Genomic DNA, 25,041 nt, shown 5'->3' on the forward strand with positions numbered 1-25,041 from the left:
TTCTAAGGGCTATGTTTGCATGATTCCACATGCAAAAGGCACAAAGGGTATACGGTGAAAGGTCCCTGCCCAACCCTGCCCCAGCCATGGTTCCCTCCCCAGAGACGCCTTCACCGTTTCGTTGCAGACCTGTGTGTTTATGGCCGGGTATGCACAGCCCCTCACACAGTAGGGGCGCCAGGGCTGCACCCTGCTCCTCTGTCGCTGTTGTTTTGACCCCGTGTCTCAGAGAGCGGCCCAGAGCAGTGCCTGGAAAGCGGCCTGTTCTTTTTCGCAGCTGCATAGTATTCCTTGTACGGCCATAGCTTCTTCCACCAGGTTGTTTCCAAGTGTTGCTGTACAGAGGGTGCTGCAGTGAATGAGCACAGAACTGCACCGAGAGGGGCTTAGTTGCCCAGAAAACCCAGAACGATCATTGGTTCCCTCCCCTGGGCCTCCCCAAGCCTCCCAGGGACTGGGTCCCTTCCCACGAGTGAGCTCAGTGGGGCCCTGCTGGGGACATCGCCGCGGCCGAGCTGGCCGTGCCCTTTTCCTCAGTGGAAGGTGCGTCTGACTCTCCTTGGGGATGGGGACAGCAGAGGCACAGGCTAGGGGGGCAACCGCTTATCCTGGGGGCGTCCCCAAGCCTCTCGCCCAGACATTTCCCACCCTCAGTTGCCGCAGGGACGAAAGCTCTGGCCACGAGTGTTTGTGGCCAAGACTGACTTAGTGATTCCTTCAGCGGAATCTTAGGTTTGACATCAGCCCAGATCACTATGCCCACCCCTTCACCCTGTCACCCTGGACAGCTGAGGGCAGGGCAGAGGGCACAGGAACAGTGCGTTTGGTGTGCACGGAGGTGGGCATGGAGAGCGCGGAGCACTGAGCACCCCTGCAGAGCCCGGGCAGTGCGCCTGTGCGGAGGGCACTGGGGCCGTGAGTGCGGGCCGGGAGGAGGGGAGGCGCAGGAGGTCCACACGGCCCCTTCCGCATGCTTTGAAGGTGGTGGATGTCAACCACAGGAGGCAGGGCAGCTTAAGGGCTCTGCATCTCACCTTTGCCTGGGGGTGGGGAGGCGGGGCTGTGGGCCAGGAAGGTGCTCTACGGCGGCCGCGGTAAGTGGGAGCTGGGACAGCGGGCCTCGAGTCTGGGGCGGTGGGCCCCTGCCTCTCTGGGCCCTGAGTCCCAGACTATGAGAGAGGGATTTCTCCAAGGCCCCACCCGCTCTGGCCTCCTGGGATTCCATCCATGGGAGGGTAGGGCGGGGCAGGGGGAGCTGGAGCCTGGGGACAGGGTCTGCTGGGTGGTGACCCAGGGGCTCCCTAGGGAAAGGAGTTGGACCCTCAGGGTCCCCTCTTACTACCATCCCCCACCCCATCCCCAGGCCACACCATCCCACACACCTGGGGATTTTCCCCGGCTGGGATCTTCCAACTCTTTATGTAAATCAAGGCACCCAGCGGTCCCTGGGGTGTGTACACACATGCATGTATGTGTGTGCCTATGTATAGATGCATGTGTGCACATGTGAACATGTACACATTTATGTGTGTGCATATGTGAGATTCCCGGTGACTTCCTGGTGTGTTGTTGGGGGACCACCAGCCACAGGACCAGGTAAGCTGCTGGGAGACTTTCTGGAGGAGGGCTTGATGCCGACATGCCAGGCACTTCCTCACCTGATGCCAGCTTCACTCCTGCTGGGAGTGGGGAGGGCCACAGGGGCACAGGGGCAGGGAGAGCTGACTGGAGGTGGGCGGCATCAGGACCTGGGCTGGGGCCAGGGGCAAGGCCGGCCAACCATTTGCCCACCCTCTCTGGGCTTCAGTTTCCTCCATGTCACAGGGTCTCCCCCAGGATTCGAGGAGGCAGTGCCTGCTGGAAGGGCTGGGGGACAGGAGGGAGGTTGGTGTGTCGGGGTGCGGTGCTGGATGGGCAGGGTGGGGGTGCCAACCGCCCCCATTAGTGGCCCCTCTCACCTCTAGATCCCCCAGATCAGCTACGCCTCCACAGCCCCGGACCTGAGTGACAACAGCCGCTACGACTTCTTCTCCCGCGTGGTGCCCTCGGACACGTACCAGGCCCAGGCCATGGTGGACATCGTCCGCGCCCTCAAGTGGAACTACGTGTCCACGCTGGCCTCGGAGGGCAGCTACGGCGAGAGTGGCGTGGAGGCCTTCATCCAGAAGTCCCGAGAGGACGGTGAGTCAGGTGCCGCCTGCAGGGTCTTCTCGGGAATGGGGGGGCCTGCCACAGCACCACGCTGTGCACTGCCCCCCAGCCACATGCTGGGTCCTGTGTGGGCTCTGCCTGCCCTGGGCCCTGCCCTTGTGGGCCGCAGCCTCTCCCCTGAGCACTGGGCCATGGCCTTGCCGGGAGCTGGGTGGCTCCTGGGGGCGAGGGCGGGTGTGAATGACTTAGCAGAGGTGGCCAGGTGTGGCCAGGCCGCGGAGGGACTGGCAGTGTTCCTGGTGTGGGAGCTGGTGGACAGCCGCTGCTCTCGGCGGGGGGCGGGGGGGGGGGAGGTGGCCTTTTTAAGGGGGTGTCAGGGCCCAGCTAGCAGGTTCTTGAAGCACCTTTGCGGGATCAGGAACTTGGAGTCCCTAAGACTGAGCAGCCTGGTGGGCGTGGGCGGGGCCGTGGGTCACATCTTGCTGCTGGCTCCCCCTCCGTGGGGTCGGTGCTGTGGGTGGGATTTGAGGAACGTGGGAAAGTGAATTGCTCTCCTTGAGGACCCCCCTCCCCCCAACAGGCCTCCTTCCCCGGGTTAAGCTCACTGCTTTCCCTTAATTGCGTCAGAAACTCTAGCTATCAGCCAGCGGTAAGCGGTAAGCGGCTGACATAACAGGGTTTCACCTCTGGGTGGCCCTGCTGAGGGAGGGAAGCCCCTCTCTGCCTGCGGTGGCTCCTGCAGCAGGTGAGCCCTGTCTGGAGGGGGGGGCAGTGGGAGGCAGCCCCACCTCCCTGCAGAGAGGGCCCCTCCGCCCGCCCTCTCCTGGCCTCTCCCAAGGCCGTGTCTCTAAATAGCTCCTGTGGCACCTTGACCTTGGGGTGGCGTCTGTATATTTATACCCACATAACCCGGCCTCTAATTGCTTTTTCTAAGGACCACAGTGTCCAGCGGCTGGCGTCGGTAACACCCTGCGGGCATAATCCCGCTATAAATCTTGGATAAGCCTCTTTAATTGTACAGCCAAACCCTCCGGGTGCCTGTGACCTGGCGGAGAGGGCGGCCTGTGGAAGTGGGGCGGCACTGACTGATGGCTGCGGCTGCGGCCACTCCCACTCCCGCAGCCGGGCCTGCAGGGGAAGGGGCTGCCTGAGCCGCTCCCATCTCAGGCCACTCCCACTCCCACAGCCCGGCCTGCAGGGGGAAGGGGCTGGGCTGAGCCCACTCCCACTCCAGCCATGTGGGTGGCAGCTGCCCGAGACCCGAGACACGGTGGCAGTGGCGGACTCTGCTGCAGCCCTCCCCCTGGCTGTCTGCGTGCCGCCTCCTCTGCTGACTCTGGGCTGGCCCTTGCCCCTGCTTCCAGGTTTCTCTCCACACAAGTCCCCTGCCTTTCTGTTTAAGATGCAACCTCGGCAGGATTTGGGGACAGAGGTGCCGGATGGGGGCAGGGGCAGAGGTTCTGCATCTCAGGGCTCCGTTGTGGTCAGTCCCTGCTGTGAGGGACCTGGCAGTCCCCCTCCCCCCAGTACTTCCTAGCCCCCTGTGTGCCCAGCAGTGCTGAGCACCTGTCTTATGCCTGTTGTCCTGGGCACTCCTCCTGCCCTGTGAGGTTGGTACCCCATTTCATAGGGAGGACCTGAGGCACAGAGAGGCCCAATAATACCTGCAGCAGGTCACACAGCGCGCTATGAGTGGAGAAGGGATTTGAACTCTGGGAGTCTAGCTCCAGGACTAGAGGTCTGAGCTGCTCTTGTTTTCTTGTCACCCTGTCTTCTGCTCATTTCCCACTGCATTAACTGAGACCCGTGTGGGTCAGCCCGTGTGACACACACACACACACACACACACACATGTGCACCTGCGAGTGTGCAGAATTAAGGCATGAGATATGGGTGAGGTCTGGGCATTGCATTTTATCTGAAGCTAAGATTCCATATAAATTCCCATTAGCATCTACAGTAATCAGACATTGGGTAGTTAGAAAATATAATGTCTACTCAAGACTTTTGAGGACTTCTAGAAAAGTAAGAGAACTAGCTACTCTACCAGAGCCTCCAGCTCAGGGACTGCTGCCTGGCACAGGTGCCCCTCACAGTACCGCTGCCCCCTGCTCTCAGCCCATTGCGGAGGGCCTGCCTTCCCCCTGGCAGCACCTCCCATGTCCCCAGAGGCTCCCGCTGTCACCGGGCAGGGTGCATAGCCCTGGGGCGCTGGCTAGGCCTGCGCTGGCCTGTGGGCAGCTCGGTCCCGCGCCCTGCCTGCTGAAAGAAGTTCGATTGGAGGGCCGTCTCTAGGTGAGTGAAAAGAACAGGAGAGAAAGCCACGCTCCAGCTGGCCAAATTGAAATGAGAATTGAATGACCAGGAGAAAGAGGCCACTGTACCTTGTAGCCTCTTCCCTGCGAGAGATTAAAGATGTCTTTGGCCGTATACGGTATTGATTTGTCCTCTGAAGTGTAAATCATCAGTGAGTTGCTCAGGGGAGCACCAGGGAGTGGGGCAGAGGGCAGGGTGTGCACACAGAGCCCTGGCCAGGGCTCGGCCAGCAGGTTCTGGGAACCTACTGTGTGCTGGGCTCTGGGACCTGCATAATTATGCCCATTTTGTAGATGAGGACACTGAGGCCAGAGAGGGTAGGTCAGTCTCCCAAGGCCATGAAGCCAGATGCAGAGGAGCTGGGACTGGAAGCCAGCTCTGTCCTCTGGGGGCCCCCGGGGAGCGCCCGGCACTGCCGGACACTGGTATGGGGCTTGAAGAAAGCAGGGCCCATCCGGGGGCTCACGGGGGTTTGGGTTGGGTCCTCTCCGTGAGCAGTTCCAGCGCCCTGTGCTCCCCGGGTGGGGACAGCATGGCCTTTCTCCGAGTGGCAGGAAGAGCTTCGGGCCCAGGCCTGCTCCCGGGGGACACCCTGTCCTTGCACAGTGGGAAGTCCCGAGGCCGCATCTCCCTGTCATGCTCCTGCGTCCCCCGTGGCTATTCCAGCGATGCTGATGAGCCAACCTGTTGCTGCCCGACCGCCAGCTCCAACTCCCAGGGCTGAGCCTCGGACTTGTATTTCGATGGCCCCTGTCAGTGCAGTGGCATCGGCGTGGGCACAGGTGGTGACTGGGAGGGCCCTGGCTGTGTGAAATCTCTGGGCTCAGCTTCCCTGGCTGTACACGGAACACGGGCCTCCTGGAGGCTGCGAGGTGCTGGGGAAGAGCTAGACCAGCTGGAAAGAGTTGTGCCAGCCCCTCCGGGTGCTCATGTTTCTGGGAGACCAGAGAGGAGAAGCTTGCCCTCCGCACCCCCAGGATCCAGAACCCCTAAAGGGGGGCCCTTAGAGAGTCCCTTTCTGCTGCCCTCCCTCACCTACCCTCCCCTCCTTATCTCCTCCCACTTCTCTGTCTCTCTCTCTAACGCTCCAGGCTCAAGCCCACCTCAGGGCCTTTGCACTGGCTGGTCCCTCTGCCCAGAAAGCTCTTTCCCTGGATAGCCGTGTGGCCCACATCCTCAGCGCATTCAGGTGTCTTCCCTGGTGTCCCCTCTTCAGGGAGGCCTCTGATCACCGTGTCTCACACTCTTCATCCCCTCTTCCCTGTGGTTTCTTTAAAGCACTGGACAAGTACATTTTTAATTGTTTATGGTCCACCAGGCCAGAGGCTTTTTGCCTGTTTTGTTCTCTGCTGCATTCCCAGCCTCTAGCACAGTCCCTGACGGGCACATAGTAGTTGCTCAGTAAGTGTTTGTGAAATGGATGATTGACCACAAAATCCAGCTCCCAACCTCCCGCTTCTTTAGCCCCCCTCCCACCCCTGGGCCTGCGAGGCTGCTCTCCTAGCCTCCCGAACGGCAGGCTGAGGCGGGCAGAGCAGCGGCCTCTGGGTCAGGCCAGGCTGCCCTGGGACTCAGCCTCCGTCCCCACTGAGCTCCCTGCTGTCTCTGAGCCTCCACCGACTCACTGAGGACAGAAGTCCTTTCTGGGGGGGGGGGGGCAGAGGCAGGGCTGTGAAGACTCAGGGCCCGTCTGCAGCGGCTTCAGGCTGAGATGTGGGGTTCAGCCTCCTCTCAGGTCTCCCACGGTGCCTGCCTCGGAGGACGGGAAAGGGAGAGGCTGGGCCCTGCAGACCCACTTGAGCCTCCCGACTGGCCTGAGCCGCACACATTTATTTCACACCTGCAGGCGTGGAGAGGTGCTTGGCTCTCGGTGGGCGTGGGAGGCGCGGTGCCCTGCCCTGCCAGCAGTAGGTGCTGAGTGAGTGAATGTAGGGGTGCAGGATGCATCTGTTGACGTGAAGAGAGACACTCCGGGGCTGCAGGGGCCCTGCCGAGCCGAGGGCAGGCCAGCCGGGCTGGGGGAGGGTGCCTGGACCAGCAGAGGATGGAACGGGCCTGCCAGGTGGGGGAACAGCATGAGCGAGAGTCTGGAGGTAGGAGTGAACGAGGCAGATGGGACCCCGGCGAGGGGCCTGGCCTGGCCCTCGTGGCCACAGGACAGGGGCCAACGTGAAAGGGAGCTGAGCAGCCCTGACCCGTTTGGCTCAGTGGATGGAGCGTCAGCCTGTGGACTCAAGGGCCTCAGGGTCGATTCCGGTCAAGGGCATGTACCTTGGTTGCGGGCACATCCCCAGTAGGAGGTGTGCAGGAGGCAGCTGATCGATGTTACTCTCTCATGGATGTTTCTAACTCTCTATCCCTCTCCCTTCCTCTCTGTAAAAAAATCAATAAAATATTTAAAAAAGAAAGAAAGAAAGGGAGCTGAGCAGAGTTTCTTTTAGGACAACCCTGTATTTTTAAACTTTTTGGCACTTGGGGTCACACCTGCTTGCCTGAGAGATTATATGAGCACCCACCATCAACACCTGCCACGCAACCTGTTAGGGCCCAGGGGTCTCCCTGCCCACCAAGGCTCAGTGCCAAGGCCCCTCCTCACTCAGGCTCCCCTGACCTCCTCCCACCAGCAGCGCTGCTCACCTGGGCAGGGACAGTCTCCCCAGCATCGCCCCCCGGGGAGCTAGTGCAGTGACCTCTCCCTCTGTCTCTTGCACTTGACTGTGTGCCCTCGCCCTCCCTTACACAGCAGGTGTTTGTAGAATGGACACATGGGTGAGCAGATGACCAGCCCTGTGCCCTCGGGCACGTCACTGCCCTTCGGGCTTCCTCTTCTCCTCTGCAGCAGGTGGGCGTCAGCTCATCCCAGGGCCCAGCCTGACCCTGCGGGCTGCGTCCTCCGGCGCGCTGACTCCACATTCTTAGAAGCAAAGGCTGTCAGGGCCTGTTCCCACGAGCCTGGCTCGTTCTGCAAACACCTCAGACATTCGCTGAAACTCCTTACTGAGGCGGCTTCTCGGAGCAGAGCTGGGAAATGAACCGTCCCTCAGGCCCAGGGGATGGGTGTCCAATGGGGCACCTCAGGGAGTGGCCTCTGGCTCAGGGCTGACGGGCCAGCAGGGGGGGGATGAGCCTGAGCACGCAGCCTTCTTGCCCCAGCCAGGTGAAAGGGTTTGGCATTAGCCGAGGGGATGGGGGGCTGGAAGCAGGGGGGGCCCTGCCACTGGGTTGGTGTTTATGACAGTGGGATGCTTTGCAGCATCTTCTCAGGAAGAGACCTCTGGACTGTCCCTCCAGTTGCCTCACAGCCTGGGACCTGGCAGCTGGCACCTGGCACGCCCTGCCCGCTGACCATGCATTCTCCAAGGGTGTGGGAGGGAAGTGGGCCCGCTCAGAAGCCCGTCGCCACCATTCCAGCTCATCCACCAGGCCTCCCTGAACCTGAGACCCATCGCATCGTCAGCTCCCCTGTGCCACCGTCACTCTCCGTGGGTGGAGATTAAATGGACCTGGCCCGGGCACCTCCGGTCAAGCCACGAGGCCTGCCACACGCGCGCCGAGTCTCCTGGCTGGCACTCGGACACGGGCAAGGTGCTGGCGTTAATGTGACTGCGTGGCGGCTGTCAGGTCAGTCTGTGTCCCGCCATGAAGATGAACCGCGCGCCCGCCTGGCCCGCCGCGGGGATCTCGCCTGTCCACTCTGACTTCTCTGCCGCTCTGGCCTCTTCATGCTGCGAGTCCCCTGGGTTGAGTGTCACTTTCCCAGCTCTCTCCGCCTCGAGGTGCTCGCCCCGGCCCCTCACGATGGGCGCAGAAGATGGAGTGACATCTGGAGTCGCCTCAGCTTGACGGAGTGAGCAGGGTGTCAGACCCGAGCCTGCTGCTCTGGGGGTCCGCCTTTCCCTCGTGGACGGAAGCAGCCGTTTCTCTCTCTGGCCTCCTTTGTGGCACAGACACTCGAAGATTTCTTTGGGCTTTAAAAAAGCTTCCCTTTGCCGGTTGCAGCCCTTTGTGGCTCTGGCCTTCTGAATCCTGTCCTTTTCTGGGCGACACAGTCGAGCAGAGTGGTTAACAGCCTGGATGCTGGCTCTGCCCCCGGAGCTGTGCCACCTCGAGCCGCCACATAAAGTCTCCGGACCTCAGGGTTCATCTGGGGACGTGGGGATCGTGACAGTACCTGCCGCACAGGTTGCCGTGAGCACTGAGTCAGCACTGATGAAGCACTCAGCACAGCCGGGGCCCTCAGGAGGCACTGCACTGTCACAGGTGTGGGCTTCTTCACTGTTGACCAGGGTCGGGGGGCAGAGGGCCTGGGCGGGGACCCTGGCCCAGGTCTCGCCCTGGCTCTGCTTCTGGGTGGCTGTGTGACCTGGGTGGGTCCCTTCCCCTCTGAGCCTAGTTCATCGCCAGTGTGAAGGTGCTGCGTCAGGACCTCTGAGGTCCCCCTGACCTGGTCTTCGCACCCTTCACCAGGCGAAGCTTTCCAGCTGCCACATGGAGGTCCGGGTCCCACAGGGCTGGCCTTTGGTTTCCGGCGTGTCTCCTGTTTTGGGCCCAGACCTGTGCCCACAGAGCAGCCACATCCTGTGCCCACAGCAACCCATTTTCCCCAGCCCGTTCAGCCTCTTTGGTTTCTCGACCTCTGATACTTTTGAAAATAAATCCCTAAACCTGGTTTGAACTCCATTTTCTCAAGTTCACTGTCTTGCCCTTACCTGAGCCTCTCCACCGAGCGCATGTAGGCCCTGCCCCCCCGGTTCAGGCCTCAGAGTCCCCCCGCTGAGCTCCTTGGAGATGTAGCTAAGGCAAGTCCCCAGCTCTTATTCTCTGCTGCTCAGAACGGCCCTGCGGGCTCACCGTTTCCTTTCCTTCCCACCTGACACTTCCTGCTGCCGGCCGGTATGTGGCTGCTGCCTGTCCTGGGAGGGCCTGTGTCAGCCCATCTCCTACTCCTGGGTGACCTCAGACAAGGCACTCCCCCTCCCTGAACCCCCAGTTCCTCACCCGTGAGCCCCGGAAAGGGCTATGTGCGGTCTTCAGTGGGCTCCTGCCCGTGGACACGCCAAGGGCTGCCCATGGCCCTTTGCCCTTGTTATTCTGAGTGCCCCCTCCAGGCCTCCCCCAGAGCCTTTGGCCCCAAGGCCCTGCCTCCTGCCTTGGCCCTCAGCCAGCCTGGCCTGTGAAGACGCCTGAACTTCCTCTTGTTTCAATGTACGTATTTTTAGGACGGTGTCATTAACTGTCCTCAAGAAGCTGCCAGGCCTGGCCCCACCTTGGCCCCTGCACAGCTGCCCTGAGAACTCTCCCCATTGTACAGGGGAGTGACCATGGCCGGGCTGCCCGAGGCCTTGTCGGGGGCAGGGCTGGGGTTTTCACTCGGCCACGCCAGCACTGCCCGGGTCTGCAGCTCGAGGGGAGGGAGGCGAGCCCTCCTTTTAATGGGGCATGGGATTCCCTGCACCTGCTTCTCCAGGGAAGCGCTGGTGCCAGTCAGATGGATGGACCTAGGAGCACCGCCCCCCCCAGGGGGCCAGGCAAGGACGAGGCAGAGTGACTCCTATGATGGGGGTGTGTGTGACAGGAGTCACCAGCCATGTGCGGCTTTGTCTGAGCCTGTGAGAGGCCCCGTCTAAAAGTGGGCAGAACGGCTCGGCCGGCGTGGCTCAGTGGTTGAGCGTCGATCTATAAACCAGGAGGTCATAGTTTGAGTCAGGTCGGGGCACATGCCCTGGTTTCAGGCTCAATCCCCAGTGTGGGGCGTGCAGGACACTGATATCTCTCTCTCTCTCTCTCTCTCTCTCTCTCTCTCTCTCTCTCTCTCTCTTCCTCTCTCCCTTCATCTCTGAAATCAATAATATTTTTTATAAAGTGGGCATAACAGGCCTGGGAGGTGGGGCAGGACATGTCCCCTCCTTCAGTGGTCACTCCTTCAGTGCCGGCTTGGGGTTTTCAGGGACCCAGGACTGTGCTGGCAAGGAGGGAACTGGGACATTCCTGTCTCCTGCTATTCAGCCCTTTCCTCCCCCACCTCAGCACAGTGATTCATTCATTAGATGAATAAATATTTATTGAGCACCTACTGTGCGCCAGGCATTGAGTCATGACACTGAAGATACAGCCTGCAGTGAGCAAGTAAGTACATCGTTGTGTAATTTTACACAGGAGCTCCTGGGCATCGCCAGGAGGCAGAATACTGCAGCGTAAGTGGCAGAGGGGGCAGGTGGTCAGGGAAGGCCTTCCTGCAGCGGTGACACAGCGTGGGCGTGAGCTGCGTGGAGATCTGTGGGGAGACCGCCTCAGGCAGAGGAACCAGCAAGTGCAGTGGCCCGGGGTGGGGGCCTGCCTGGCATTTGGGGAATAGCCAAGAGGCAGGAGGGAAAGGGCACGTCGCCCAGGGCCTCTGGGTCACTGTGAGGACTTTGGGCTTTGCTCCGAGTAAGATGGGAGCCAGCGGAGGACTGCGAGCAGAGGAGGGATGTGAATGGACTCAGATTTAATAAGATTCCGCTGGCCATGTGGGCAAAAGGATGTGGGCCTGAGGCAGGAAGGCCAGAGGGGAGGCTCCTGCTCTCATCTAGGCAAGAAGTGATGAATGTGTGTGTGTGTGTGTGTGGGCGGGGGGTGAGGATAGATGTGGGGTGTACTTTGACATTTGAGCCCACTGGGCTTGCTGTCAGGATGCCGGTGGGCAGAGAGAGGGGCATCGCGCGGGCATTCCTGGCTTCAGCACCACGGATAGCGGCACCCCCCAAGGCCGGAGACATTCCGGAAGCTCCCGTCAGCTCTCCAGCTCTGCAGTCTGTGCACGCTGAGCTAGAGCCTCATTTGTAAAGTGCGGATCCCTTCCCCTCGATTTTGTTATCAAATTTTTTTTGAGCCAAATATGTTTATTTCTGGGCACTGCTGCAAATTCTTTCAGGGATGAGGCAAATCTGAATGCAGTTTTACAGCTGGGATGAGAGGTTTGGAAGCAGTTGTTTCCAAAAATCTCTGCATCTGGCTAAACTGTTGTGGGGGTGGGGCAGGGCGGGAACGAGGGAGGGGGTCTTCCTTGAGGCTGGGCGGTGGGAGGGGAACCTTGAAGAGTGGGTGGGGCCCAGGCTGGTTTGGCTCAGTGGATAGAACGTCAGCCTGTGGTCTGAAAGGTCCCGGGTTCGATTCTGGTCCGGGGCACATGCCCGGGTTGCGGGCTCGATCCCCAGTAGGGGGCATGCAAGAGGCAGCTGATCAATGATTCTCTCTTATCATTGATGTTTTTCTCTCTCCCTCTCCCTTCCTCTCTAAAATTAAAAAAAAAAAAAAAAAGAGTGGGTGGGTCAGTCCCAGGGGAGCTTCGTGACCGAATTTGGTCCTTCATGCCACCACCTTCTGAGAGTGAGGAGGGGCAGCAAGCCCGCCAGGGGGTGAGTGACACATGGCAGCGTGCTGCCCCGGGCTGGCCACGGGCTTGCTGTGTGTCTTTGGACCACTCTCCTTCGGCTCTCGTTTCTCCATCTGTAAAATGAGGATCACTGTGGCCCCTACTTTGTTGGTTGTGGTTAGAATGACGGAAGCAGGGGAATTAGCCATCGGAAAGGCCACGGAAGGGGCAGCGGGGCTGCCTCCGAGGCCTCGGACCCCAAGGGTGAGCACTTGGCCTCTTCCTGCTTGGGGTTCCCCCTCCCATGTGACCGTCCTCCTCCTCCCAGCTTTCCATGGTGCATCATAGCTGTGCTCCATTTTCTGTAGACAGAATGATCATATGGATATCTGCACAAATCCTCATTTTTAATGAGCCGGAAGGAAAGCTAATGACCATTTGCAGACGTCTTGGGCCCAAGGGAGAGGAAGGAGGACAAAGTGACCAGCAATAGGAGAGAGGAGGGGGGAGAATGAACTGGACGGGGGTGGAGTAGGGACTGCCTGTCTGCCCCATAGTGAAGAGAGAAGAGGCAACTTGCCAGTCACCTCGGCAGGTGGGAGGGAGAGGAAGGTGGAGAAGGAGAAGGAGGAAGAGCATGGGCTGGAGAAAGGGAAGGTAAAGGCAGCCAGGACTAGGCTCTGGTTTGTGGGGCTCAGTTTTCCTATCTGTACATTGGACGTAATACCTAAGACGGGGCTGATTGGGAGGATCTAATGAGAGACCATGTGAAAAAATATTAAACTGAGGAGTGCTGCATGAACGTGAGGGACCGTGGAATAATGAGGGAGCAGGGTGTGTGTGTGACAGTGAGCGAGGGGAGTGGAGAAGACAGGATGGGGCAAGGGAGTGAGTATGGGAAGACAGGAAGAGGAGGTGGAGGGACAGGAGCTGAAGATGGGGCATGAAGACCTGGACAATAGGCCAGCTCTTAACTAGTCCATCTGTTCGTTCATTCATTCATTCATTCATTCATTCATTCATTCATTCATTCTTTCTTTCTTTAGCATCCATCATCTACTTCACAGATGGATGTCTGCTCCCCGAGGGCAGGATTCCTCTTTCCTATTCATGGCCACACCTTCAGGGTCTAGGACAGGGCCTGGCACTGGGAGGTGCTTAACAAATTGTTGCGAAATCAATGGCTGCTCCGTGCTGGGCACTGTTCTAAGCACTTCAATGTATTAACTCACTTATCATTCACATTCTGTTATGAGGAGACAAGGCCCAGAGAGGGTAACTAACATCCACAGCCACACAGCTGAGACGCGGCAGAGCTGCGATCTGAACCAGGCAGCCTGGCTCCAGCCCTCACGCCCTGAACATGAGAATTATAGAACCGGCCACAGCTCAGGCAGGGTAATGAGTGCCAGCCGTGAGGGTGTGATGAGAGCAAGAGGGCAGCGAGGAGTTCTGAATGGGGGCGGGTCTGAGATGTTTGGGGGGATGGAGGAGGAGAGATTGGGCCCCTCGGCTGGGTGGGGATGGCAGGTGGAGAAGCAGGAGGGTGCTTCTGGGAGAGGGACCAGCACCAGCTCGAGTTGAGGTGGAGGGAGTGGCCCTGCTGTGGCACCGCGTGGAGTTGTGAGGCTGAGGAAGGGCGAGGAGCTGCTGTGTGACCTCACCCCAGGGGTGCCCCCTGCAGATGGGGAAGGGGTGGTGGGTCTCACTGTTGTGGCTCCTGGCCTGAGGACTCGGAATGAACTTTCAGCAGTCTGGGGTTGGACTCCCCTTCTTTGAATCAAGTCTGAGAAATGGTGGTTTTCCCTCATTCTCACCACCGAGAGGGAGGGAAGTGGGGCCTGGGGGCTGGGCCAGGGCAGTGGTCTCCCAGGGCGGCTTGGGGTGGGGGCAGGCCAAGAGCCAGCCATCTCTCGGTGCTCTGCCCCCCCTGCCCCCCAATAATCCCCTCCCACCATCACCTGCCTCAAAACACTTTCATTTCCTTTTCTATTTTTTTCCCTTGTTTCTTGCTTCAAAGGTGTTTTGCCTAAATGGGTTTGTGTTAAGATATAAGGTCGATCACTCAGCAAATTTCCTTCTGCTCAGAGCTGAGAGCCATGAATAATGCAGCTCTGAACGAGGCTGCTGCTGCCCAGCCGCCTCTTGGGGAGGGGACAGCCACTGGGCTCAGGGGCGCTGCACCCCAGATGCTCTGACGGGTCGCCCAAAGCCCACAACCTCCCCTCCCAAAATATCCCCCCCCCCCGGCCGGCCTGTGCACAGGTGATCCCTTTGTTTGGGGTGAGGACAATGCATTTGTTTTATACACGTAGAAAAGGAGGTTCAGAGAGGGTGGGTGAAGTGGCTTTTATGATGAGCAAGCAGGTGATTGAGCTGGGACATGGGCCCTGCCTGTGCCCGGGCAGCCCCCTGAGCCACACCAGGCCAGCCCTCTGATGCCCGTGCCCGGGCAGATCCGGCCCATTCCCTGCAGGGGCAGGGCTGGGTGTGAGGTCTGGTGGCCTAGGGAGAGGGTTTCAGAGGAGACAGGACTCTGTCCCACGTGGCCACTGAGGCTGAGTTGGATGGCAGGTGTGGTGCCTCTCCACCCAGTCAGTGACCCCTGCCCATTGCCAGCAGCAGTGGAGGCACCAATGGTGCTGGGGCAGGTTTGTGGCTGTGTGACCGTAGAGTGTGGCTGTGTAGGGTGTGACTGTAGGGTGTGGCTGTAGGTTGTGGTTGTGTAGGGTGTGGCTGTGTAGGGTGTGGCTGTGTAGGGTGTGGCTGTGTAGGGTGTGGCTGTGTGGCTGTGGCTGTATGGCTGTGTAGGGTGTGGCTGTGTAGGTTGTGGTTGTGTAGGGTGTGGCTGTGTGGTTGTGTAGGGTGTGGCTGTGTAGGGTGTGGCTGTGTAGGGTGTGGCTGTGTAGGGTGTGGCTGTGTGGCTGTGTAGGGTGTGGCTGTGTAGGGTGTGGCTGTGTAGGGTGTGGCTGTGTGGCTGTGGCTGTATGGCTGTGTAGGGTGTGGCTGTGTAGGGTGTGGCTGTGTGGCTGTGTAGGGTGTGGCTGTGTAGGGTGTGGCTGTGTGGCTGTGTAGGGTGTGGCTGTGTGGCTGTGGCTGTATGGCTGTGTAGGGTGTGGCTGTGTAGGGTGTGGCTGTGTGGCTGTGTAGGGTGTGGCTGTGTAGGGTGTGGCTGTGTAGGGTGTGGCTGTGTAGGGTGTGGCTGTATGGCTGTGTAGGGTGTGGCTGTGTAGGGTGTGGCTGTGTGGCTGTGTAGGGTGTGGCTGTGTGGCTGTGGCTGTATGGCTGTGTAGGGTGTGGCTGTGTAGGGTGTGGCTGTGTGGCTGTGTAGGGTGTGGCCGTGTAGGGTGTGGCTGTGTAGGGTGTGATGAGTGTGGTTGTGTGAAGCGCTGTGGCTTCTGCCTGCGCTTGTGACTGTGGGGTCAGGAGAGGTGTGGCCGTGTGGGTGCCTGTGTGTGGCCGTGTGCCTGTCCTGTGGGTGAGGCTGTAGGAGGTTGTCTCTGGGTTTATGCTCGTGATGGGTGGGGCCATGGGTCTCTGTGTGAGGGGTTGTGACTGTGAGGTTGTGTGAGGTATGTGATTTGATTTGTGAGGGTGTGAGTTGCCCTGTGTGTGTGTGTGTGTGTGTGTGTGTGTGTGTGTGTGTGTTGGGGGCGTGCTGAGATTGTTCAGGAAAGAAAGGATGTGTGTCCTGCTCAGAACAATCCCCAGGATCTCAAGCTATGGCCTGGGGTTCTACCCAGCACCCGTCCCTCTGGTCCCCAGACACATGCACCCACATCCCTGGTCCTGACCCCAACTGGGTGGTGAGGTCCCTGTCGTTCCAGCCCCGCCCACCAGGCTGTGCCCACTCCCTGAAGGCACAGGCTCCAGGAGGCAGACCCAGGCCTTCACAGCCGCCATCACATTTAACCCGCACTCCAGTTTCACAGGGTGGGGTTCCTTCAAGTCCTTCCCCTGCAGGTGGAAAGCCTGATGCCCAAAGAGGCTAAATAGCTGTGAAGTCTCACAGCGAGGAACCCCGTCCTCTGCCTCAGTGGGGGGCGGAGCGCTGTACGCGTGCGCATTGACGCTTTGCACAGCCCTTCGATGGAGTGCATCGGGGGCCAGGGCCAGGTGGGAAACAGTGCCTGCCCCTCCCCCGGGCCACTGCCTCTGGCATTCATGCCTTTCTCTGCTGGCCCAGCTGGTGCCAGGCAGGGACCCGTGGGCCTCCACAATTCGCTCAGCTACCCTATACTTCACTGTTCTGCTTCCCATGTGTATTTCCTCAGGGCCGATAGCAAGGAGTTCACATGTAGATGGAGAAGTAAAATCCCAAGAGAAGGCTGGACTCAAGAGGTGTCCAGGTGTTCGTGAGGCCCAGCCCACGTGTGTGCAAGGACCTCCTGGGCGGGTCCTGCCAGGGCAGACACTGTGGTGGACTATCTTTGTAGCCCAGAGCCTGGCATGGAGGAGGTGCTAAGTGCGAAGTGGGTGCCAGTGGGTGTGCACACGGCCGTCTGGGCACTCAGCGTGGCCAGGTGGTGACACAGGGGAGGTCGCAGTGGGCTGTGGGGTTAGGGAGGCCGCAGAGGAGGTGGGAGGGTTTGAGCAGGTGCAGGTGCCATCCTGGGTTCCTGCAGAGCCTCTGCCCACGCCTGTGCTCACAGCTCCTCCCACGCCGCCCTCCCAGCCCTGCCAGCTGGGAGCTCGGCGGCTAATTCATCCAGGAAGCATGGACGGAGCAGGCACAGCATGCGTGCTGGGTCCCGTGGGGCCCCGAGTGGAGAGGAAGACGCCGAGGAGGTGACCGAGGCCCAGCGAGGGCAGGGCCGCAGTGACCAGCCCGGGCCCTCCTGCTGAGGGAGCAGCTTCTGCAAGCCTGTTGGGGAGCAGGTGTGGTAAGACGGTGCATTCTGCTAGGGGCCAGGGTGAGAGGCATGCTGCAGGCCTGAGGAGGAAATGTTGGCCTCGAGGGTCTCTCTCTCTCTCTCTCTCTCTCTCTCTCTCTCACACACACACACACATGCACGCACATGCTCACACACACATAAACACATGTACATGCTCACACAACACACATGCTCACACACACACACACACTCATGCTCACACACACATGCTCACACACATACACACGCACATGCTCACATGCGCACACACTGGGAGCCACCGAGGCAGGGAGCCACGTGTCAGACTTGTGCGTTAGAATGAGGCTGGAGTGAGACTGGATGGTGGGAGTGGGGCTGGAGCAGGAGCAGAAAGGGACGGTGCCGGGAACCAGGCCTGAACCCTGGCCCCACCTCTAGCCCCCTGTGGAGCTCTGTACCTCCCCTCACTGTCCTGCACAGTCCTGCTCACCCTGGAATAGCCTCAGGTTAGGGGCACTCACTTCGGGCCTGGCTGCTTCCCACCTCACTGCCCCCACCCCTGGCCACAGTGCTGGTGCCTGGGACCCACCACAGAGCTCCACTTACTTAGGCACAGGCCTCCTTTCCCTGGAAACAACAGTAGCAGCTTATGCCAGGCCGGTGGGGCTCGGTTGGTTGAGCGCTGTCCCATGCACCGAGAGGTCGCTGGTTCAATTCCTGGTCAGGGCACATGCCCGATGTTGCAGGCTCCATCCCCAGGAGGGGGTGTGCCGGAGGCAGCCAGTCGCTGTTTCTCTCTCATCCATGTTTCTCTCTCTCTCTCCCTCTACCTTCCTCTTTCTCTAAAAAAATTAAATAAAAACGTATTAAAAAGAAGTAGCACCTTATTAGTCACTGGCCCCTCTGAGTAGCTCCCTTTTCTGAGTGCAAATTTGGGGAGAAGGCCTGGTTTTGGAGTGGGAGGGGAGGAAGGAAGGACGGTGTGAGCACATGTGTTGGTGCGTGCATGCATGTGTGTGCATGTTTGTGCATGTGTGTGAGGCCATACGGTCCAGGGTGACTCCCTCATGCCTTCCCCCCACCTTCCTCTCTGCTGGGAACCTAGGGGAGCCTGGGGGTCCCCCTTGGGTTGTGTAGCTCCCCCCTTTCTCTCCACATTGCAATATGCTGCCTTCACATTTTGCTGTAATGTAGGTTTTTCCACTTGATTTCCTAGAATTTGTCTTTTCGTTGTTTTTCTCCCTTTTTTAAATTTAAAGGTCACTTGCTCAGACTGTGAAGGGATGGGACAAACCTGGCTGTGCCCCCTGCGAGGCTGGGCCTCAGGGAAATTGCTCGATGCTCTAGAGGAGGATTTTCCCTCCCTGTTTGAGCCCAGAGCCCGGGGCTGCTCGGGCAGAGTGAGCAGCCTGGGTTGCAGAATGCGGCCCCGGGCCCTGGGCGCTGGAGCAAGGAGGTGGGCGCCCCGTGCCCCGGGTGCTGGGGATGCGGTGCCCTATCGTGGTCACCTGGGCCGCCTCACGCCTGCAGGCTGGCCGTTTAGCTCCTTCCTGGGGAAGGCCCAGACCTTGCAAGGTGGGTCTCCTGGCGAGAGGGAGAATGACGGAGTTGGAAGGAGCCTGAAGAAGAGCGCCCCTCGGGCAGGCTCTCTGGGTCACCTGTGCTGATGGACGGCCACCGTGGACAGTCCCGGCCGGGGAGACGCGGCCACTCAGCAGAGAGCCTCGCCGAGGGCGCGCTTCCCAAGTCTGGAGCGTTCCCAGTCCCCGGCTCTCCGGCAAGGCAGCTCCTCGGGAAGGTCCGGGCGTGCAGGTCTGCCTCTGCCTCCAGCGGCTGGCCCTGCCTGGCCGCCCTGCCCTCTGGGGGTTCCCCAGCCCCTGCTTCACTTCGCCCCGCTTGCTTCCACCTCTACCCTGACGCCAAGACCGTGTCCTTCCCTCCTGCGCTGTGACGTGGTGGCACGGGAGGAGCCGGGTGTCCTTACGGCTGCCTCCCAGCATCTGACCCGGCGGAAACATACTGGGCTTCAGGAAGTGCGTGCGGCCCCAGTGGAGGAGGGCAGAGGTGATGTGGGGCAGGCGTGTAGGTTGAACGCCGGCTCAGTGTCTAGGGGCTGCGGTGGCCTGGCGCCCAGTGGGCCTTCCCTGTCAAGGTGTGCCCTGCGGGGCAGGAGCGTCTCCTCAGGCTGACTCCCTCCTGGTTCCCACGGGAGGGGGTCTTACTTGCTGTCGTTTCCTAAGGTCGATTGTGCCAGGCACTGAGCAGGGCACTTGTCTACTGAATGAATGAACAAGCGCACACAGACCCAGCCCTGGCCTTGGGGAGTGCAGGGGGCAGACTCTGGGGCAGATTCATCGGCCGGACCCAGAGGACACTGGGAAAGGTCACCAGACTGCAAGTGGAAAGGTCGCAGAGACCACAAATATAACAGGAAACCGAGATCAAGTTTGGTAGTGGAGTCTCTATGTCACATTCGCGTCAGGATAGGTGGCTGGAGCCGGGGGAGGGGGCTGGCCAGGTCGGAGCCACCTCAGGGAAGGTAGGATTTCAGGAACCCGCTGGCTGGCAGGGTAAGAGCAGCTCCTGGCAGGCCCCCTCCCCCCTCCCGGCTGCTTCGGATGCCACGGGACCAGGAGTGGCCGAGTGGCCCCATTTCATGAAGGGACAAAGGGAGGACCTGGGGGTTCTCCATCAGGCAGCTACGTGAGGACTGGGACCCCTTCACTTCACTCCTGTCCGAGCGCTGTGTCTGGCCTGGGTCCCAGAGCCCACATTTACCAAGCTGGTACATTTTGCCGTATTTGCTCCTGACTTCTGCCTGGAAGCCCCCTGTGGAGCCCTGTCCTGTCCTTCGCTTCCTGAGGTCACCATGACCCTGAAGGTGGTGGGATCCCTCTGTCCCTCGTCAGCCACTCCGGGAGCATTCGCTGAGCACCTGGTGTGTGCAGGCACTGGTCTAGGCCAGGGGTCCTCAAACTACGGCCCGCGGGCCACATGCAAATACAAATATTGTATTTGTTCCCGTTTTGTTTTTTTACTTCAAAATAAGATATGTGCAGTGTGCATAGGAATTTGTTCATAGTGTTTTTTTAAACTATAGTCCGGCCCTCCAACGGTCTGAGGGACAGTGAACCGGCCCCCTGTTTAAAAAGTTTGCCGACCACTGGCCTAGGCACTGGGGAGATGGCAGCGACTCCACCAGACAAGCTCCTGCCTTCATGTAGCCGTTGCTCGTATGTGTGCGTGGCCACAGGTGACGCTCAATGCGTGTGGTCCTCAAACTACGGGAAAGGGACGATCCTGCCGCAGCTTGCTCTCCAGGCAGCTTTGTTGTCAGGATGGTGTCCGCGGATTCCCGAGAGCTGTCTCATTACTGAGACTCCGTAACAGCCCATGTCCAGACCCCACAGCTTGCCTGCGCTGCTGTCTCCATGCTGCTGTTTCACATGTGGTGCGCTTGTCTGTGCTCCGTCCTCACATCCCGGGCGCGTTTCTCTGGGCCGGAGTGAGGAGGGGACGTGCTGGCGGAAGGCACTCGGCATTCAGCTTCACAGAACATAACCCTCCCATCCCCCCCCCCCGCCCTCCCCCCCCGCCCCCCGCCCTCCCCCCCCCACCCCGCTGCGGTCAGCCTTCCAGTGACACCGTCCATCACACTGTCCAGCTTTCTGGTAGCAGAGGCAGGGCCTTGAGGGGTGGGACCAAGGATAAGCCAGTGTTGACTGGTGGGCAGTGCACCGGAGAGAGCAAGGTGTGGAGCTAGGGCGGGCTCAGGCCACTGCAGCAGCAGTGTGGGGCTGGGAGAGGGTGGGGGTGGGGGGAGGGCGGGGGTGGGAGTCGGGGTGCTGGGAGAGGGGAGTGGGGCCTGGGAGGTTTGGGGTGCCCCACTTCACTGCGGGCTTTAGTCCCGCGGCTCGGTAACAGTGACAAGCAGGTGGGAAGCAGTCAGAGGGCCGGCCTGGATGCTGACCCCGGTGCCGGTGAGAGCCTCACCTGGAGTGGGCACCGCCCTCCTCTGGCCTCAGTCTCCTCCCTCCACTCCCAGCGTGGGCTCAGGGGTCTCCGAGGTCCCTGCCACCTCCGTGTGCTCAGCTGTTCTTGGCAGGTGGCTGTGGCTTCCTGCCCTGGCCCTGCAGTGGGAGCACTGGCTTGGCGGGCGGCAGCTTGAAGCTGGCACATGGCAGCCGGGTGCTTGCCAGGGGGCTGGGTGCCTGGCGTGTACAGTGAGGGGCTGGCCAAGGGGGACCCAGGAGGGCCTGGAGGCGATGGGGACCCAGGCTCCTCCCTGCCCCCCTCCTGTGATCCTGTGCTGGAGCCGGGACACTGGAGGGTTCCTGCCCTGCCCGGAGACAGGGAGTGGGCTTGCTCCTTGCTGCACGGGTTTGATGGGACCATATTTACTATCAAGTGGACTCACGGGTTCTTATTTTGTCCAATGAGAGGCCGGGAGGGGGAGAAGGGTGTGAAGAAGGGCCCCTCCTTGGTGCAGAGGTTGGAAGAGGGTGCTGAGGGGAGTGTGAGCCACGGTCTCCATGGTGACGGAGCCACGCTGCAGGGGCTGACACAGGAGGGCTGGCGGGCTTGGTGTGTGACTCAGGGTGCTTCCAGAGCTGGGGAGGCGCTGCCGGAGATGGGGGTTAGCAGGCTCAGTGACCCAGGCCTTCCCTTCCCTGGGCTCTGCACACAAACTGCATTGCAGTCCCACTTCCGCTGTGTGAGCTGTCGGGCGGCTTAGTTCCTCTGAGCCTCAGTGTGCTCCTCTGTAGGATGGGCTGTTAGCCCCTGCCCCCCCCACCCCACCCCCCCCCGTGTGAGGATCGAGGAGTGCTGGCTTGCAGCGGGTGCCCTCCGGCCCCTCCCGTCCTCGCTAGCTGGGGAAGGGGGCCAGGAGGGCGGCTGAGGCAGATGCTGGGCCACCCCCTCCTGGGGGCTGTGTCACCCCAGGGAAGAGCCTGCTGAGCCAGCCCCGTGCGCCTGCTCTGGGGTCCCCTGAGCAGCCGTGCTGACAATTGGGCAGCAACGCAAAGGGGCCCTGTTGGCACTGGGTCTCACCCCGGGGCAGGGACAGCAGTGGGTGCCAACCCCAGGTCAGGGCTGTCCCCAGACACGCCCAGGCTCACGGCCCCCAGGTGTCCCCCTGACTCCACACCCCAACCCCTTCCCCACGTGGCCTGGGTCATGACACAGTGGACGGGCTGAAGGGGTGGCTGAGGGAGACAGGCGGCCTGTCGCCAACCCCTGCTCTGCTGTGACTGTCTGTGTGACCTTGGGGAAGCCCTGAGCCTCTGTGCCTCAGTTTCCTCATCTGTATATTGGAGCTGTGCTGATGAGGCCGCCCTCAGATGAATAATGCAACATCTGCAGAGAGATAGTCAATGTGGGTCAGAGGCTCCATAGTTCACTGAGCTCTGCATAACCCCTCCCCCCCGCCCCTCCTACCCTCCCCACCCCTCCTGCCTTGTGGCTCAGGCCATGCTCTCATCTCAAGTGCCTGTGATTTACATTCTCGCTGATAGCGCTGTGGTCACCCAGTTTTTCCTTCACCAGCAAAACGAAGCCTGCAAGACATGCCTGGGTGGCAGGCAGCAGGTGGGGCTTCCAGGACCACTTGCAGGGGCTGCCCAGAGGGATTCCTTAAGCTAAGAGTTTCTCCCTGTTGGAGAACAATTGACTCCATCCTGCCGCCCTCCCCAGCCCCTGGGCCCCTCCCTGCTGCAGCCAGGTGGCTCCCCTCACCCCATCCAGCCTCCTCCTCTTGTCCATCTGTCTCCCCAGCTGGGGCAGACATGTTGCAATTGGCCCAGATTCTAACTGGAAAGCAACCATATGGAGGGTTTAGCTGGAGCCGTGTCTGCCTGGCTGCCATTAGCGCCGGGCAGCGCTGCGGGCAGCGGACTGGGGCCCTTCGGCTCTCCCTGTGCCCCAGGACTGGGGGGCCCGGTCCTGCCAAGGGCCCTCTTTCCTTCTCTCCTCTCCTTCCCCGTGAGCTCCTGACCATGGCATGGGAGTTCTGTGGGTGTCTCAGGAGAGAAGGGAGGCGCTCTGTCTGCCTGGAGGAGGCAGGAAGGGAGGTGGGTGCTGGTCAGGGTGGGGGCAGGGGCATGCTGCCTTGCCTGCTGCAGAGGAGCAGGGGTGCCCTTCCCGGGGACAGGGATGTGGCAGTGTGTGTGTTGTGTGGCCCGAGGCCAGGCGGGCACCTGGCGCAGGGCGGGCACCTGGCGCAGAGCTGCCCCCTCTACTCCCTGTACCTTGTTCTCCCCAAAGTGCCCCCGCCTGGCTGCTTACGCCTCCTCCCTCTAAGACCCAGCTCAGGGTCACTGCCTCTGGGCAGCCTTCCCTGATTACCAACTCTGCCCATGGGTAGAATCTCTTCTTGGGTGGAGCTGGGTGTTGGCGCCTTTCCCATGGGGCTGGTGGGTGGGTGTCCCCTGGCACAGTGAGCCCCTTGCAGCCCAGGCCTGGAGGAGCCTGTGCAGAGGCCTCAGGTTGCCCGAGCCTGGACCGGAAGCCATCCGGAGGCCCAGGGGTGCCCAGCCACGGTGGATGGCTTGAGGCATTGGCTGGGCCCCTAAGGGCTCCTGTTTGAGGTGGGGCTGGGCCAAGACCTCTGAGTGGGGCTCAGAGGTGGGTGATGGTCTTAATAGAGGATCTGGCTTCATTAAGAATAACCCCTCATGCTTTTCCATCAACGGAGGCCTGACTCTGCCACCAGAGGCCCTGGGGTCTTATTCCCTGGAGGGGAACACACTCTGTACCCCAGCCAGGGGATGGGGGGACTCTGTAGCTTTGAGCCAGCCGCTTCTCTTCTCTGAGCCTGTTTCCTCGTCTGTCAAATGCGATTGATGATAGAAACACAGGCCCACCGGTGCTTTTGTACCAGGAGATCCGGGGGATTAAATGCATGGCTAATACCCATCCTCGCCAGCGCTGGGCACAGTCTGGGGCTGGGGACCGGCTGGGTGAGGTGTACAGGCTCCAGGGTTTCTGTGAGCCGCCAACCTGGTGAGTCCGGCTTCTTGCAGGGGACTGAGCAAGAGGCAGGCTGGCCATGTTCCCCTCCCCAGGACCCAGCTGGCAGGCAGTGGGGCAGAGTGACAGGAGGGCTCCCAAAGACCCCCTGACCCCAGTCAGCTCCCCTGTCTGTGCAGCACCACCCCTCCTGCAGCACTGCCCTGAACGGCCTTCCAGGCTCTTGAGCTCCCTGCTGGAAATCTGACCACAAATAAGAGGTGGGGGGTGGGGGGAGGGGATGGCGGAGGGGGAGAGGGGAGGGGGAGGGAGGCTGTGGTGTCAAGGCACCGGCCAGGCCAGACTTGGAGCCTGAGGGCCTACACAGTGCACGGCCTGTGAGTCAGAAAGGAGCCTGGAGCCGGGACGATAACGGAGCTGGGTTGCAGCAGCGCTGCCCAGGTGTGCGGCACCAGCCAGCAGCCTCGCCCACTGCTTTCCGAGGGGCCTGCTGGTGAGCACGGGGCCTGGGACAGAGGCCTGGGAGGTGGGTGTGGGCGTGGGCGTGGGGGGCACTGAGGGCCCACGGTGGGCACTTTGCTCTCACGCTCAGATTCACTCCTAAAAATCCTATGATGTGATTACAGTGCGGATGCTCAGCGTTTACTCAGCACTTACCCTGTGCCAGATATTATTTTATTTCCATGCATTAACTCAGCTCTACAGCAACCCTATGAAGTGGTGGTGTTATTATCTTCACTTTACAGATGATGTGTTTGAGGCACAGAGAGGTTCAGTAACCGCCCTCAGGTCACACAGTAGTAAGTAGCAGACCCCAGATTTGAGCCCAGGCAGACTAGCTCCTAAACTCAATGCTGTATTGCCTCTCGCCTACTTTATAATGGGGAAACCGAGGCACAGAGAACTTAGGTGACATGTCCAGGGCCACCCAGCGGGTGAGTATTGGAACTTGGGTGCTCCCAGCCTTGTTCTCCTGGGGGGGGGGGGAGTATGAGTTGGGGGGAAAGGGGAAGAGAGACTCCAGCTCTCCTGTCCGCCCAGGCTGACTGGCCCCTTCCCGCAGGGGGCGTGTGCATCGCCCAGTCGGTGAAGATCCCGCGGGAGCCCAAGCCGGGGGAGTTTGACAAGATCATCCGGCGCCTGCTGGAGACCTCGAACGCCAGGGGGGTCGTCATCTTTGCCAATGAGGATGACATCAGGTGAGGGGGCAGCGGGGCCGGGGTGGGAGCCAGAGATCCCTGCTGGTGACCTTCCTGCACAAGTCTGACCCCAGAGAGGGATCCAGAGGGGTCGGGTGGGTGAGTGAGTGAGTGAGTGAGGGGCTGGGACACCCCTCAGGCAGGGCCACAGGCTGGTGCTAGTGGGCGCCCCTGTTCTCCCCGCTCCCTGTGTCCTGCA

General features: G+C 60.6%; 1 protein-coding gene across 3 annotated transcripts in view; it reads left to right on the top strand.

The window, feature by feature from the left end:
* GRM4 (glutamate metabotropic receptor 4) overlaps window positions 1-25,041 on the top strand; it is a 104,849-nt gene that overhangs the window by 46,680 nt on the left and 33,128 nt on the right. For all 3 annotated transcript variants that reach the window (XM_059701931.1, XM_059701930.1, XM_059701932.1), the window contains 2 exons: window positions 1,965-2,181; window positions 24,707-24,842. In XM_059701931.1, coding sequence (XP_059557914.1) covers window positions 1,965-2,181; window positions 24,707-24,842 — 353 coding nt within the window. The remainder of the gene's footprint in view (window positions 1-1,964; window positions 2,182-24,706; window positions 24,843-25,041) is intronic.

The sequence above is a fragment of the Myotis daubentonii genome, chromosome 6 (genome assembly GCF_963259705.1).
Source record: "Myotis daubentonii chromosome 6, mMyoDau2.1, whole genome shotgun sequence".
Classification (NCBI taxonomy): domain Eukaryota; kingdom Metazoa; phylum Chordata; class Mammalia; order Chiroptera; family Vespertilionidae; genus Myotis; species Myotis daubentonii.